General features: G+C 35.9%; 2 protein-coding genes across 2 annotated transcripts; both read right to left on the reverse strand.

Annotated features, from left to right (window-relative positions):
• Positions 1 to 6,174: 6,174 nt before the first annotated feature.
• Positions 6,175 to 10,191, reverse strand: LOC110773734 (uncharacterized). The gene is made up of 2 exons (XM_088256010.1): positions 9,968 to 10,191; positions 6,175 to 9,552 (listed from the first exon to the last, which is right to left on the reverse strand). The coding sequence occupies exons 1-2, from the start codon at positions 10,090 to 10,092 to the stop codon at positions 6,453 to 6,455; spliced, it is 3,225 nt and encodes a 1,074-aa protein (XP_088112136.1). The 5' UTR covers positions 10,093 to 10,191; the 3' UTR covers positions 6,175 to 6,452.
• A 735-nt stretch (positions 10,192 to 10,926) lies between these two features.
• LOC110774123 (uncharacterized) lies at positions 10,927 to 15,614 on the reverse strand. Its single transcript, XM_021978662.2, has 8 exons — positions 15,164 to 15,614; positions 14,639 to 14,734; positions 14,242 to 14,352; positions 13,572 to 13,881; positions 13,239 to 13,329; positions 12,339 to 12,681; positions 11,827 to 11,975; positions 10,927 to 11,628 (listed from the first exon to the last, which is right to left on the reverse strand). The coding sequence occupies exons 1-8, from the start codon at positions 15,434 to 15,436 to the stop codon at positions 11,121 to 11,123; spliced, it is 1,881 nt and encodes a 626-aa protein (XP_021834354.1). The 5' UTR covers positions 15,437 to 15,614; the 3' UTR covers positions 10,927 to 11,120.
• Between the last annotated feature and the right edge of the window lie 616 nt (positions 15,615 to 16,230).

The raw sequence follows: 16,230 nt of genomic DNA on the forward strand, positions 1-16,230 counted from the left end.
TTTGGGCTTCAGACTGGTTTCTCAACGTGGCGCCTTTCGGGTCAACGTGGCAGTTATTCAGACCGTTATAGAAGGAGGCCATATCTGCCTTCCCTCCACGTGTTGCTTGGTCAATGTGTTGGCCGCACTTCGCGTGCCTTAAATGTAAATTTGCTTAGTCATATGACGATAAGGGGGGACAAATGTCTAAAGAAATTATTTTCATGAGTCATAATTTTTTTTTTTTTTGGGAAAACTAGTCTCTCCGCACACGCTTTCGCATCTATGAGAGGCTTTTCATTTTTTTTATTTATTTATTTATTTTATTTTAGAATTAAAAAAGACTAGCTCCTTGGCACATGCTCATGCATATGTCAATTAGTTTTTTATTATTTTATTTTATTTTATTTTTAGAATTAAGAAAAGATAACATGGATAGTTATGTTCCATAAAAGTAGGACCTATTATTTGATTTTTATTTTATTTTTTAATATGAAAAAAATGTGAATTTACCATATTATCGTCATTTAATTAATAATTTCAATTCTTAATATTTGAATTAACCAAGGGCATTTTATGGTATTTTAAATGTTTCAATATTCTCTGCCTTTTGCTTTATATATATAGATAATGGATAGTCTTGTTTCATAAAAAGAGGATCATTATTTGATTTTTATTTAAATTTTAAATGTTTTTAATATGAAAAAGTGTGAATTTACCATATTATCATCATTTAATTAATAATTTCAATTCTTAGTGCCCATTTGGCATTGCTTATTTGGGGTGATAAGTGATTTTTTTAAAATTTTGGGAAGCCCATCCCGTTTGGTAAACTATGAGAAAATAACTTATTGTTAAAAATTGTTGTGAGAGAAAGCTATAAGGGAAAGTAGCTAGTGAGGTGCTTTCATTTTCTAATTATGTGGGAATCAGTTTCGAAGAAAGGCTGGGTTTAATGATTATACGGGAATCATTTTCTGATTATGAAGGAATCAGTACCAACAACAGTTTTAACAAAAAGTTTACCAAATGCCAAACTGTTTTCTCTCACAGCAAATCTGACAGCGATTATTTTCACAACACAGTAATGCCAAATTGGCCCTTAATGTTTGCTTTAACTAAGGGCATTTTTTGGTGTTTTGAATGTTTCACAATTCTCTGCCTTTTGCTTTATATTTTTGGAAAATATATTGTATTTTTTTTTGGGTGGTGAAATAAAAGAAATTGTATTAATATTATAAAATGTGTACAACAAATAACAAGAATAGTCAATCCACAACCCAAACATGATGATCAAGAACAAGAGCAAAACTTTAGTTAAAAGATTTGTGGCCTAAATACAATCACAAGGTACAAAAAAAAAAAGCAAAACTACATAAACAGATGCATAATGGTAAGCAACAACAGCGTGGATCTGAGACTGAAAAAACAAAATAAATATAAGTGCATAAAAAAGAAAAAACAAGAGAGACGTGGGCAAAGCCAATATCAAGGCCCATTACATAATAAACAAAATTAAGGAAGACGAAGAAAGAAAAACTACTCCTCGGACCGGAAAATGACGTGTCAGCGGAATGGTAACAACTCACACTTATAGTTGAAGTTGAAAAAAAAAACCAATGGAACTGCTAGCGACCGCTCCTAACCTTGGACAAAGACTAAACAAAACAGAGAGAGATAAGAGAAAACACATTTGTCCAAAGATCCACAAAGAGTTTGAGAGTGATTCTGAATAGGCCAAAATCACTTATGAGAAGAAGTACCTCCCATGTACTTCTCCATAAAATCACTTAAAATTACTTAAAGTGATTATATAGAGAAGTGATTCTCTATAAAAGAGATTATTGGTCTATCCAGAATCACTCCCAAACGAGCTCTTAATTAACAGTAAAATGATGAAGAATTGTGTAAGACAACACTTAGCCCACAAACGTAAATGGGATGGAACAAATGAGTTACGAAGAACCAAGAACAACTACAAACAAAAACAACAGAAAAATTGTGAAAAAATAAATTTGAGAACTCACTATGCCCAAAATAAGTGTCAAATTGCCACATCAGCTATCAAATCTAAATTTAACACTTTGCATGTGACATCTCCCTTATAGATGCTCTTAAAACACTCAAAATTCTTGGCTAGGCACTCATTTATAGGAAAAATACTTCTAACTAATAATTCAAAGGATTTTCAACCGTTTTACCCTTCGAACTATGACCCTAATCAGACTTAACCTCTCGAACTAAAAAGTCAACCAATGTAGCACTTGAATTCATTAAAACAACTAATTTAGCACTTACTGTTAAAGTTTTCGAATTTCATCCACTTTTCCATCTAAAAAGTCATGTGTCTTCCACGTGACTTACTATTTGATTTTTTAATCACTATTATAAAATCTAAAATATTCAAAAACTAGAAAGAAAAATAAATAATAAAAAGGGAACCACCAGCAAAGCCACAACAACAACCACCACCCTCAACCCAACCCACCCCAACACCCTAATAACTCTCTCTCTCTCTCTCTCTCTCTCTCTCTCTCTCTCTCTCTCTCTCTCTCTCGTGACATCTACCTTAGGTTATATTCTTACAAGTTTATGACGTGGACTTATAGACGAAATTGACAATTGTGTAATTATTAGTTTTTGAGTACAAACAATAGTCTAAATTAGAGGTGGGTGTGGTCCAGTCTGATTTCCACCTCACACTGGAATTGCAACCGATGCAATTTGGTTTGATTTTGGTAAAAAAAAAAAAAGAAACTGATCAGTTTGGTTTAAACCGACTCATGTGAGGTTTTTGGAATTTTTGGTTTTGGATCGGATATGTATATTTTTTTAATAGATTATTTATTTTTTTATTATACAAATTTCAACTAAAATTTTATTCTTTGGGCTTAAAAATTCACAAATTACCCAATTTCATGCAAAAAGAAATTATTGGACTTAGAAAAGAGAGGTGTTTTGAAGTTGGGCTTGGGGAAATATTAGTTATGGGATTAGAAATCTAGTATTGGACTTAAATCATTTTTTATTATTATTATTATATAAAAATATGTAGTTGGTCTAGTTCGGTTTTGTAAGATGTGAAACCGGCACGAAAATCAGTTTGAATTAGTCCGGTTTGGTTCGATGCCGATTTGTTGACTTTCTGGTTTTTTCCGGTTTTTTCTTTCTGGTGCGGCTCGATGTTCCGGTTTTCCAATCTCGATGCCCACACTTAGTCTAAACTACAGGGGAGGGAGATTTCACACACACACACACACACAACTATGATGTTGTGGGGATTTGAACATGAGACTTATGGTCTGCAAGTCAAGGTGCTTTTTTCACTAGGCTAGACCCCGTTGGCAACAATTGTGTTTAAAAATGATGAACATTAAACGTGAAAATGTTAAATTATTTATACGAGTAATAACTCTAGAAAAGTAAAAACTCAAAAGGGAATAATAGAGACTCGGGTAATGACCTAATAGTAATGGATAATGCTCTAAACTACTCTTATCAATAAACAAAAATTGGGGAAAAACAATTATAAAAAAAAAGTCACAGTATCTGTGTAAAGACTATAGCCGTGCGACTATACTATTTATTAAAAAGAATTTTAAAAAAAACCCCTAACAACGCCGCGAGGCTATACTCTTTTTTTTATATAAAAAAAAAATAAGGAGTAGCTATACTATTTATATTTTAAAAACCCGCCGAGCGCTTAGGGCATGTCTTTGTGAAAAGAGTATAGCCGCGCGGCTATACTCTTTTTTATTAAAAAAAAATCCGGAGTATAGATGCTTGGCTATACTATTTTAAAAAATATAAAATATAAAATAAGAAGAACGGCGCGTAGTGCGTGTTTTTTTTTAAAAAAGAGTATAGCCGCGCGGCTCGACTCTATACAACACTATAGCCATCCGGCTATACTCTATAAATAGAAGTTTTTTAAAAGTATATCCGCGCGGCTATCCCATTGAATAATCTGAATTTCGCTTTTTTAATTACTTTAAGTAGTATTTAAGTTTGAATTATTATTTACTTAGTAAATAATTAGTATTTAAATATTTTATTAAATTTTATTTTTATTCAATAATATGTAAGTATTATGTGTATAATACGTGAATTTTGTGTGTATTATTGAAAATTTTGTAAAAAATAAGTGTATTAAACATGAAAAATACATACATACGTATACAATATGAGTATTAAATAGAATATGAGTATTATAAAAAGCCTATAGCCGCGCGGCTATACTGGATAAATAGAATATTTCAACACTATAGCCGAGTTTTTTAAACATTTAGCCGCGCCGCTATACCCATTTAAATATTTTATTAAATTTTATTTTTATTCGATAATATGTGAGTATTATGTGTATAATACGTAAATTTTATGTGTATTATTGAAAATTTGTAAAAAAACAAGTGTATTAAACATGAAAAGTACATATGTACAAGTACAATATGAGTATTAAACGTGAAAATATTAAATTATTTATACGGATAATAACTCTAAAAATGTAAAAAACTCAAAAGGGGACAATAGAGATTCGGGTAATGACCTAATAGTAATGGATAATGCTCTAAGCTACTAAACAAAAATCAGGAAAAAACAATTATAAAAAAATGATCACAGTATACTATGTATGAAAAAGAACTAGCCTCTTTGCACGTGCTTCCGCACTTGCGAGACTATTTTTTAAAAAAATTTAAATTTATTTTAGAATTAAAAAAGATAATGGGTAGTTGTGTTCCATAAAAATAAGATCCATTATATGAATTTTCTTTTAATTTTAATTTTTTTTAATATGAATTTTTTTTTAAAAAAAATGCCCCCAGTAAAGCCGCCTGGCTATACTTCTTTGTATTGAAAAAAATCTGGAAAATAGCCGTTCGGCTATACTATTTATATAAAAATAAATAAAAAGACCGCCCAGCGCTTAGCTTGTGTTTTTGTGAAAATCGTATAGTCGCGCGGCATGATTTATATAATAAAAAAACCCGCCCAGCCTTAGCCTCCCGGCTATACTCTATTTATAGAATATTTCAACACTATAGCCGCGCGGCTATACTCTATAAATAGAAGTTTTTAACAAGTATAGCGGCTATACCCATTGAATAGCATAATCTAAATTTCTCTTTTTTAATTCCTTTAATTAGTAGTTACGTTTTAATGATTATTTACTTAGTGAATAATTTGTATTTCAATATTTTATTAAAATTTATTTTTATTCAATAATATGTGAGTATTAAACATGAAAAATACGTACGTACATGTACAATACGAATATTTACTGTGCATTGTGAGAATCACAATCACATTTTCAGTCACCAAGAAATTTTTATTGAGAAACTAGAGTGCACTTCTCATTTTGCTCAAGAAACAGAAGAGAGAACAAGAGAAAGAAAGGAAAAGAGAAAAGCCATGGAAGAGAGATGAGAGTGAATAAGACGAAAACACCATAAAAAGAGTCACATGAGCAACAAATCAGATTTACGAAGCATTGTCTACCAATTAGCTCTTAATTTCCTAGTGATGTTTCTCGTCTCGAATGTTGAAGTGGACAAGTTTCTGTGCAGTGCACTTTTGTTTCCTTGGACAAGAAGTTATAAACCGTCAAGTTACAAGTATTATAAGATTCACAAAAACTTTCGCAACATTTTTTGTTGTTGAGGAAATTCACAACTTTGTTTTAAAATTTTAACTAGTATTTGAAAATCATCATGAGTTCTGATTGAAGCCGTATTGCAAGTACAAGGGTAGAGTGGAATATCTAGGTTCAAATGCCATTGGAAACAATAGATCCTAGATTATAATGTAATCTAAGAAAAAACCATTACATTGCTCAACGAGTGACCCAAAAACTGAAACTTAAAATGAATTTCAGAAATGAATCTCATGACTGAAACAACCAAGCGGTCACAGTTACTTACATTTTGTCACTCATTTCAGAATATCTGAACATACAATACAAAAGACTTTTTGAAGTCAAAATACAACTCTGATTCAAAGTCTTTCTTATTGACATATGAATTTGAAGGACTCGAGGGATAGAAAAAGGAAAGATCCTTGATAATAAAGTACGCTAAACCCTCAGCAGGAAAATTGTAAACAAAAAGTAGAAGCAGGTACTGCAAAACTTAACCGTAAGCCTAAATAATTTGAATATTGTAGGCTGAGATGCATGTCCAATATGATTTGGATATAAACTCATCACAATCACTTTATTCGAGTTATGAATAAACTCATTACCAAATACAAAAATTCCCGTTCAACAAAACAGAGAAAAATACGGGAAAATAAAAAAGGAAATCTAAATACCGCTATTGCTCCTGCAGCTCCTTTTGAAGGAACAAAAGAACAATACAAGATCCAAAATTTGGGAAAATAATGCCTTAAAGGGCACAGTATGTGAAAACAAGAAATAACATAAACTGATCGCACATGGCTTCATGGGGCTAACATGCAATCAGGTAGTTGTAAGTACTTCAGAGCTCTGAACCATCATGTTTAGCTCCATTGTTTGTTTTAGAATGCTTCCCTCCTGTCGCCTTAGCTGCCTTAGCTTCTGCTTCTTTAAAGACTTTATTTGCTGCTTTGACATCCTCATCGCTTTCAAGATACTCTATAGCTTCTTGGATTATTTTTAGCGCTTTCTCTGATTTCTCTTCTTCAAGATAGCCAAAAGCTCCATTGAGCAATTGTTCAGCTGTGGCACGTTTATCTTTTAATGTATTATCCTGAGCAATAAACTGTTGCACCCCTTGAATAACGTCTTTGGCTTTGACCAAAGAATTTGCATGAAGATAGGACATAGCTCCCTTTAGAACCTCTTCAACAAAATGTGCTTTTTGAAGTCCTATTTCTGCATTACCTTTTTCAAGATACTTCGCTCCTTTCCCCTTACCAATTGCTGCTTTGTAATCCTCGTCGTTTTCAAGAACCTTCGCAGCTTCACGGATCATCTCCGTACCTTTCTCTAGTTTGTCTGCTTCAAGATACGTCAAAGCTAATTGGATCATCTCTTCAGCAGCGGCTGCTTTATCTTTTATTTCGTCACTTTGACCAACATACAGTACAATTCCCTGCACAATATCTATAGCTTTCGCTACTTGGCGTTGTTCAAGATAGGTTAAAGCTCCTTGCAGAAACGAATCAACAAGGGATGCTTTATTTACTCCTGCTGCTACTTTATCCTTTTCATCCTTTTCAAGATACTTCACTCCTCTCAACTTAGCTTCCTTAGCTTCTGCTTCTTTAAAGACTTTATTTGCTGCCTTGACATCCTCATCGCTTTCAAGATACTCTATAGCTTCTTGGATTATTTTTAGCGCTTTCTCTGATTTCTCTTCTTCAAGATAGCCAAAAGCTCCATTGAGCAATTGTTCAGCTGTGGCACGTTTATCTTTTAATGTATTATCCTGAGCAATAAACTGTTGCACCCCTTGAATAACGTCTTTGGCTTTGACCAAAGAATTTGCATGAAGATAGGACATAGCTCCCTTTAGAACCTCTTCAACAAAATGTGCTTTTTGAAGTCCTATTTCTGCATTACCTTTTTCAAGATACTTCGCTCCTTTCCCCTTACCAATTGCTGCTTTGTAATCCTCGTCGTTTTCAAGAACCTTCGCAGCTTCACGGATCATCTCCGTACCTTTCTCTAGTTTGTCTGCTTCAAGATACGTCAAAGCTAATTGGATCATCTCTTCAGCAGCGGCTGCTTTATCTTTTATTTCGTCACTTTGACCAACATACAGTACAATTCCCTGCACAATATCTATAGCTTTCGCTACTTGGCGTTGTTCAAGATAGGTTAAAGCTCCTTGCAGAAACGAATCAACAAGGGATGCTTTATTTACTCCTGCTGCTACTTTATCCTTTTCATCCTTTTCAAGATACTTCACTCCTCTCAACTTAGCTTCCTTAGCTTCTGCTTCTTTAAAGACTTTATTTGCTGCTTTGACATCCTCATCGCTTTCAAGATACTCTATAGCTTCTTGGATTATTTTTAGCGCTTTCTCTGATTTCTCTTCTTCAAGATAGCCAAAAGCTCCATTGAGCAATTGTTCAGCTGTGGCACGTTTATCTTTTAATGTATTATCCTGAGCAATAAACTGTTGCACCCCTTGAATAACGTCTTTAGCTTTGACCAAAGAATTTGCATGAAGATAGGACATAGCTCCCTTTAGAACCTCTTCAACAAAATGTGCTTTTTGAAGTCCTATTTCTGCATTACCTTTTTCAAGATACTTCGCTCCTTTCCCCTTACCAATTGCTGCTTTGTAATCCTCGTCGTTTTCAAGAACCTTCGCAGCTTCACGGATCATCTCCGTACCTTTCTCTAGTTTGTCTGCTTCAAGATACGTCAAAGCTAATTGGATCATCTCTTCAGCAGCGGCTGCTTTATCTTTTATTTCGTCACTTTGACCAACATACAGTACAATTCCCTGCACAATATCTATAGCTTTCGCTACTTGGCGTTGTTCAAGATAGGTTAAAGCTCCTTGCAGAAACGAATCAACAAGGGATGCTTTATTTACTCCTGCTGCTACTTTATCCTTTTCATCCTTTTCAAGATACTTCACTCCTCTGAACTTAGCTTCCTTAGCTTCTGCTTCTTTAAAGACTTTATTTGCTGCTTTGACATCCTCATCGCTTTCAAGATACTCTATAGCTTCTTGGATTATTTTTAGCGCTTTCTCTGATTTCTCTTCTTCAAGATAGCCAAAAGCTCCATTGAGCAATTGTTCAGCTGTGGCACGTTTATCTTTTAATGTATTATCCTGAGCAATAAACTGTTGCACCCCTTGAATAACGTCTTTAGCTTTGACCAAAGAATTTGCATGAAGATAGGACATAGCTCCCTTTAGAACCTCTTCAACAAAATGTGCTTTTTGAAGTCCTATTTCCGCATTACCTTTTTCAAGATACTTCGCTCCTTTCCCCTTACCAATTGCTGCTTTGTAATCCTCGTCGTTTTCAAGAACCTTCGCAGCTTCACGGATCATCTCCGTACCTTTCTCTAGTTTGTCTGCTTCAAGATACGTCAAAGCTAATTGGATCATCTCTTCAGCAGCGGCTGCTTTATCTTTTATTTCGTCACATTGACCAACATACAGTACAATTCCCTGCACAATATCTATAGCTTTCGCTACTTGGCGTTGTTCAAGATAGGTTAAAGCTCCTTGCAGAAACGAATCAACAAGGGATGCTTTATTTACTCCCGCTGCTACTTTATCCTTTTCAAGATATGTCACTCTTTTCCCTTTCTCTTCATTGTTGTCTTCATCATCGCCTTTAAGATACAGCACAGCGCCTTTCACCACGTTTTCTGCTTTTTCTACCATATCTTGCTCAAGATACTTGATAGCTTCTTTCATGAGCTCTTCAAGTTTGGCTGCCTTATCTTTTATTGTGTTATCATGATAAAGAAACTCCATAGCTCCTTTCATCAGCTCTTCAGCTTTGGCTGTTTGATGTTTTTCAAGAGAGTATATAGCTCCTTCTAAAAACTTTTGAACGAAGGCTGCTTTGTTCGCTCTTTCCGCGGACTTAGAGCCTGCTTCCCCACCTTTGAGTCCAAGTCCCCTAAAGAACACAACACAACGTTAATGATCAATAAGCATTCAGAAAACAAAGTAAAACAACCATTATTTTCATCAACTATAAAATCTAAGAAACAGAGTATATTGGAAAGGAAACATAAATTGGTTAAAAGTGATTGGTTTGGACGTTTACCAATCTATAGTACCTGGTACATTGTCGATATTCGGTCCATGTCAATTGTTATCACATCAACACAGAATTGGCAATTAACAAAAATATTGACAATGTACCAGACCCAGTAGCTTGGTTGTTAGATTTTTCCCATGAATGAAAATGCATGGTTGTTTAATTTAGAAGGGAAATCAAAGGAGGGGATGGTTCAATTTCATTATATGCACACACACAAAAAGGAAGAGACTTGAAAGTAAATAAGAAAAAGAAAAGATGAAGAAATTACTCTGTGAGCTTGTCACGGGCCCAGCCAGTCCATGAATCACTGTTTTCGGCGTTCTGATCCTCACTCAAAGTCCCCACCAACATAGCCAGCCATAGCACCATCAACAACGCTGCTCTCTTCCTCATCTTTCAATTTCTCTTTCGCTCTTTCTCTCTGAACAACACAAACTTGTTTTTTTTTCTTTTCTTTTTTGCCTATGAAGTGTATGTTTGATGAAGTGTGTATATATATGCGTCGGGTCATAGTGGCAGTTACTCAGACCGTTAGAAAAGGGAGCGATGCAGTATTGCTGCCTTGGCTCTACCTGTTGCTTTGACCAAAGCAGCTTTGGCCGCATCTCCCTCTGCGCCTTAAATTTGCAGTCTGACAAATTCTCTTGGTTGTTCTTGCTAAGCGGGATGGTGAGAATGTTTGGCCTTAATTGCATTTTGCGACAAGGGTTTGAAGGTGACTTGACTGGGGGCATTATTATAATTTACACTCACCAAATTTATTTATCAAATTTTCTTATTCACCAAATTACCTGCCTGTCATTTACTCAAATCTGAACCACTAGCTTCTTTAAAACAAGACTGTACAATGTATATTAGATAAAGTTGGTGAATACATATGGTCAAAAATTAAATTTTGATAAAAAGGGTTCGAGTTCTTCATGAAGCTCCACGGCTATGTATATAATGCTCAAAGGCTAACTTTGTCATTTTGAGAAATTTTGAATTCTAATGTTCAAACTTCCATGTAATGAAAAAATAAAAATATATAACTAGTTTGTATAGTCTTGATTTTTTGGCTAATAATGTTCATTTTAATTTATATATGTGGACATTAGCACCTCCAAAGGATGGTTTGTTAGGAATTGGGGAAAGAAGAGAGAGAGAAAGATATAGGGGCTTAGAGTAAGATTCACTTTGAAGCAAAATGAGAAATGAGAGTAAAACTGTTGTAAGTTAAGAAGAGAGTAAAAGTGGGGATGACTAGCCCAAGGAAACATGCTTCATCAATTAACAAAGACTATTGAATGAATGACATATTCCAAAATCATGGAAAATGTGAAACATAAATCGACACGACAACAATTTCTACCATATGGGATTTTGATGGATGTTAAATCCCTACTTCTCTATCCACTCAAGCCAGGGTAAAAATTCCATAGCTAAGCTGGATGACCACCTTCAGCAGCTAGTTTTATTCTTTGGTGGTGCTCTGCAACTTTGTACTCTACAATTTCCTTGAACAATTGGGAATCCAATACACAGTCTGGGCGCCCATACACAGCTGCTTGGACACTGGCCATGAGTTTCGCTATCTCGCGGCCAGAGAACCCTTCTGTCTTACGGGCGGCCTCTCGGATCAAATCATCAGAGAAATCCTTTATCTCTATTTTTTGCGGCTTCTTCTTGACAAAAATGCCTGACTTAGAGCTTTCGCCTTCATCACAAAGGTATTTGTTCAAATAGAGCTTCAAAAGTTTAAATCGTTCCTCCTCTCCAGGGATTGGGAACTCAATCACTTCATCTATGCGGTCAGTGATAGCATTGTCAAGATCACCTGGCCTGTTTGTGGCAAGTACTAGAACTATGTCTCTTGACTGATCTCCAGTTCGGAAGAGCAATGCATTTAGAGCACTACGCTGAGATTCGCTCATGTGTGTACTGTTACGCCTGCATGGGAACATTCATTAGAGGCCTGCTGATTGAGCTTATATATATGACCGAAGCTATGAGGTAATGAAAATCTAGGTTGCACCCTCTGAAACTATAAACCATGGAAGTTAACTCCCAAGCTTTTTTTTTTTTTTTTTTTTAAAAAAAAAGCGTGCAACAGATGAAAAAACAGATAGCCTGAAAACTCGAACTTACTCGCATAGGAAAGCATCTGCCTCGTCAATAAAAAGCAGTAGACCTTTGTTTGATTTTTTTGCCCAATCAAATATCTGATGGATCTTAGTAACAGCCTGTGGGCCTAAGGGTGCAACATCTCCTCCGGTCATCATAGCATAATCCAAACCCTGCATTCGGAAGGATAAAAAACTGTCATGTTGAGAAGTTACAGTTTCCTTCAGAATAACTCCTGTTTATATATGGTTACAAACATAGTCATTTGTAATCCTAAGAATTTTGATCCAACAATAAAGTAATTCAATATATAAAACAAACAAAAAAATTGATGAAAATTAGCATTCATTTTAATTGATAACAAATTGAAGCTTTTAACTATTCGAACAGTTGCATTCATTTGACCTATAAAGATCTCCCCATGCACGGGTGCTGTCCCAGCGAGGCAGTAGAACATATAAAAGGGTTTAAGTAAGGCATATAAATGAGCACCAATGACAAAAGAAATAATGTAAGGCCATGAATCAGTGAAATACCGATTTTCGAGCTATTTCTCTGGCAACCATGGTTTTACCAGTGCCAGGGGGGCCATAAAACATCATGTTGCGAAAGGGAGCCTGGTGAGCCTTAGTGTTTGCTGTAGCTCGAGCAAGTAGTTCTATTCTCTTCTGCAACGAGGGATGGAGAACAATATTTGAAAGACCATTCTTGCCTTGCAGAGATCCAGATGCTGCAGCACCAGCACTATAATTTAAAACTTTATTCTTTGCTTTAGATATTATCTCTGAACCTGGAAATCTTGCAATGGATGATTCTCGAATCAGAGATGGCTGCCCCAGTATCCGGTTGATATAACCCCATATAACTCTAGAACCTTCTCTGTAGAAAAGAAAGGATGTCAAAAGACAATTAGTTGGCACATCCAATAAACAATACAGTCATCACAAACTACGGATGAAGAACTTGATATCATAATTCCATTAAAAGTTCATCACATCAACACAGTAAAAGGCATTACTGATTAACTTGACATCATCATTAAGAGAGAGACTGAAAGTTATCATCTATCCACCTGTGTAATTGGACACAAGAAATAGAAAGGTTGCAGTGCAACGATTACTACAAAGCTATAAAGTAGCATTTCTGGAAGGTACCAACTGGTTAGTTAGGATGTGTCTTGTGGTCACACAAGAGGTTGAATCTTGTCTACACCAAGGTTAAGCGGGTTTATTGGATGGGAGAGGGCTACCTCTCATTGTGCAGACTAGGTTCCTTGCCATTTTATATGGGGAGGTTTAGAAGTAGCAGAACGGACTGATAAACTCTGCTCCTTCAACATAAGACCCATGTGTATCCTAATTAAGTTGAAACATGCCAAAAAGAAGTAATACATAGGGTAGTTGGGTTTGAATGCAACGAAAGAACAGAATACGAACCTAGTCGTATAAACACCTGCAGCCAGTGCTGTGGCACCTCCAACGGTCATAACCAACTTATTCCTATCAGTCAACAAAGTTCTAAAACCCCCTGCAGATACCAGATGAGACAATTATACCATCAAACATTATCATGAAGTCAAAAATATGATATCAAACAATTGTGTTCCAACGAACTCAAGATAAAAGTGGCACTATTGCCACCACCAGAGAAATTTAAAAAGACAACATTTTACTCAATCTGTCTGAAGCAACAGTTGGTTATTCAAGTACATAATATGAGCCTCAGATTTTTTCCTATAAAATAAAACACAGCTACCAAATTTTGCATACCTTCAATGTGACTAAAAGCTGTATTGATTGCAGCAAGCCATTTTTCTTTTTCACCATTCATCCGCTCTATAAGCATTCTCCTGTTATGGTCCTCAGTCAATTTTGCTTCATGGGCCCGACCTTCAGCCTCTGCTATGGCCTTTACTCTAATGGTTTCTCGTTCTATTTCAGCTCTCTCTTTCTCGGTTTGACGCTGCTGAGCTTGGACCTGCTCCTCAGTAGCCTGTCTTGCTCGCTCTTTTCGCATAGAGGACTCTTCTTGCATCCTAGCCAACTCAACATTATGCTGCCTCTGGGCCTCATGATCTGTCTGCATTCAAGTAGACAATAAAGTAAGGTTTCAATAACCAGGAGTTAATAATTGAATATTAAAAGATAAAACAAACCTATCTTTTCTTGCTCCAGAATTAGAGAGTAGTTACAGACTTTACCAATGTTTGAGAATTTGTTAAACCAACTACTGACTTGACCAATTTTTTGGTAAGAGAGTAGCTACTCTCTTGATTATAAGCAAGACATGGCAGATTTATATGGATATATTCTCAAAATATGCCCACCATCATTGAGAGCTAATAGTGACTCCCTTCAGTGGTAAGAACTTACAAAGTCTAAGTGCTAGATACCATAAATTCTTAGATAAAGAACACATAATTTATTCCACTGCTTGCACCTGTAATCTTTTCCTAGCCAGTTCATCTTCATAACGAACCATTTGTGCCTTTGCTTGTGCTTGTTGTTGCACTATATTTCGTTGTTCCTCAGCCATTTTCCTCTGCCTTTCCTGTCAATTAAAAAACTATGCAGTATAAGTTAAAATTCATAGAGGAAAGATAAGATACAGAAAACCACATTTATTCTCTCACAAGATTGATTAGCATGCTGGCTTTCACAATTTGCTAAACCTAAATGCTAAAAACCTAGAACATTATATGTTTCATTAATTGAAAAGAAATTACCTAACCCAAGGCACAACAAAGGAAAGGACTAGGAGCCAATCTCGTGTGATAGTTATGTTTGAAATAATAACACCACAAGATGACTAAAGTTCTAAGATGGATATAACTTACAATATCACTTTGAGCTTGTATTGCTTGATGATGATTCTTCTCTGCTTCTGACTCGGCAAGGCGAGTTTGCTCCTGCTTCCTCATCAGATCAAAGACCTGGAGAACAAGACCAAGTGACCAATTTAACACCTTTACCATACTCCATGTAAAGATTCATCTCAGATCATAATTCAGTTGCGTTGAAACCTCATGCAGAACAAAAAGAAAAACACATTTCAATTCATATGCTTCAATGGCTCCAACAACAACAAAGGTAGAGCCGTGGGCATAGTAATTGTAGGAACACATACAGATAAAACTAAGGACTCCTACCAAATGGCTACCGAAACACGTGAAGTTAAATTATAGAAACAAAAGGAACAGAAAATCAGGAATTAAGCATTCTGATTTCATCCCTCATTTCCTTCTTAGTGATACAATAGAGCCCTAAGACTAAAACAGTTGTATCTTTCTTCTATTTTCCATCTTTTTTCTCAGAAAACAAACACCAACGAAAAATTTCAACTTCAGCAACATTTAAATTACCTGCTTGGCGTATTTCGAGGAATTGATTTTCCGGAGAGCTTTGGCAGCTCGTTCTAAATCCTCGGGATCCATCCCCGACCCTCTGGGCTCTTCAGCTTCAGGCTCCGATTTCGCATTAGAGCTCTGGTCCATTGGCGCAGAAGAAGGAGAAGAAGATGAGAATGGATTAAAACGGAAGGGAGAGTCGGCGTAGGCGCGGTTGGAGAGCGCGGGCATGGAAGCCGCCGCGGCGACCGCCATTGCTATGCACGAAGATATTTTCGAGGCTGCCATGGATAAAGGTTCGAGCTTTGCTTTTGATCGGATTTCTAAGTTCGAGAATTCATGGGCGTAAACTCAAATGTCTCAAATGTCTGTGTGAGCATAAACCTCTTTCAACCTTAAACCCTGAACTCTAGGGTTTAAACGGAAACATTGAAAGGCGCTAGCGCGGCCCTTCTAGGATCTAGGAGGAAGGGCTTGCGTGGAGAATAAACCAATTGACCAACTGGGACATACACGTGGACCCCACTGTAGGTCAAGGATTGTTTGGATACACTTGGTCCATTATCCTGACCCGGTTTATGGTATTTCTCTCTACAAGGGTACAAAGTGGACTGTGAATTTGGGGTTGACCCAAAATGATTTACAAAATAGGCCCAACCAAGGGATATGGTGAGGGAGTTATTCAATAGTGAGGGCTTCAGCTAAGAGCATCTCCTCAAATACCAAATATCAAATTTAAATTTAATGACTGATGTGGCAATTTGACATATTGTAAAACTCTTTATCCAATCGAGATGTCAAATATACATTTTATTTTATTATTTTTAAAGTCAAGTGGGCTCGGTATTTAAGAGTAAAATATTAAATAGGGTTAAAAACTGTACATGGAAGAGGAGAGAAGGAAGCGGGCCCAGCATTAAAATAATAAAAAAGAGTAAAAGACGTCTCAACATGTGGGCTGTCATTTTTTACAGCAAAAGTGAAGGACGTCAATCCAGCTAGGATTTGGCATCACGGTTGGAAGGCTTAAAATGTCTTTTTTTGGGGTTAAAACTTGCCACGTTGGAATTGACATTTCGGTT

The sequence above is a fragment of the Prunus avium genome, chromosome 7, assembly GCF_965620075.1.
Source record: "Prunus avium chromosome 7, drPruAviu1.hap1.1, whole genome shotgun sequence".
NCBI lineage: Eukaryota > Viridiplantae > Streptophyta > Magnoliopsida > Rosales > Rosaceae > Prunus > Prunus avium.

Excerpts from the sequence above, each read along its gene's own strand:
- LOC110773734 (XM_088256010.1), bottom strand. The coding sequence starts at position 10,092 with ATGAGGAAGAGAGCAGCGTTGTTGATGGTGCTATGGCTGGCTATGTTG. Across the intron at positions 9,553-9,967 it reads GCCCGTGACAAGCTCACAGA|GGGACTTGGACTCAAAGGTG; the intron begins GTAATTTCTTCA and ends TGTGTTCTTTAG.
- LOC110774123 (XM_021978662.2), bottom strand. The coding sequence starts at position 15,436 with ATGGCAGCCTCGAAAATATCTTCGTGCATAGCAATGGCGGTCGCCGCG. Across the intron at positions 13,882-14,241 it reads TGGCTAGGAAAAGATTACAG|ACAGATCATGAGGCCCAGAG; the intron begins GTGCAAGCAGTG and ends ACTTGAATGCAG. Across the intron at positions 11,629-11,826 it reads GCAGATGCTTTCCTATGCGA|GCGTAACAGTACACACATGA; the intron begins GTAAGTTCGAGT and ends GTTCCCATGCAG.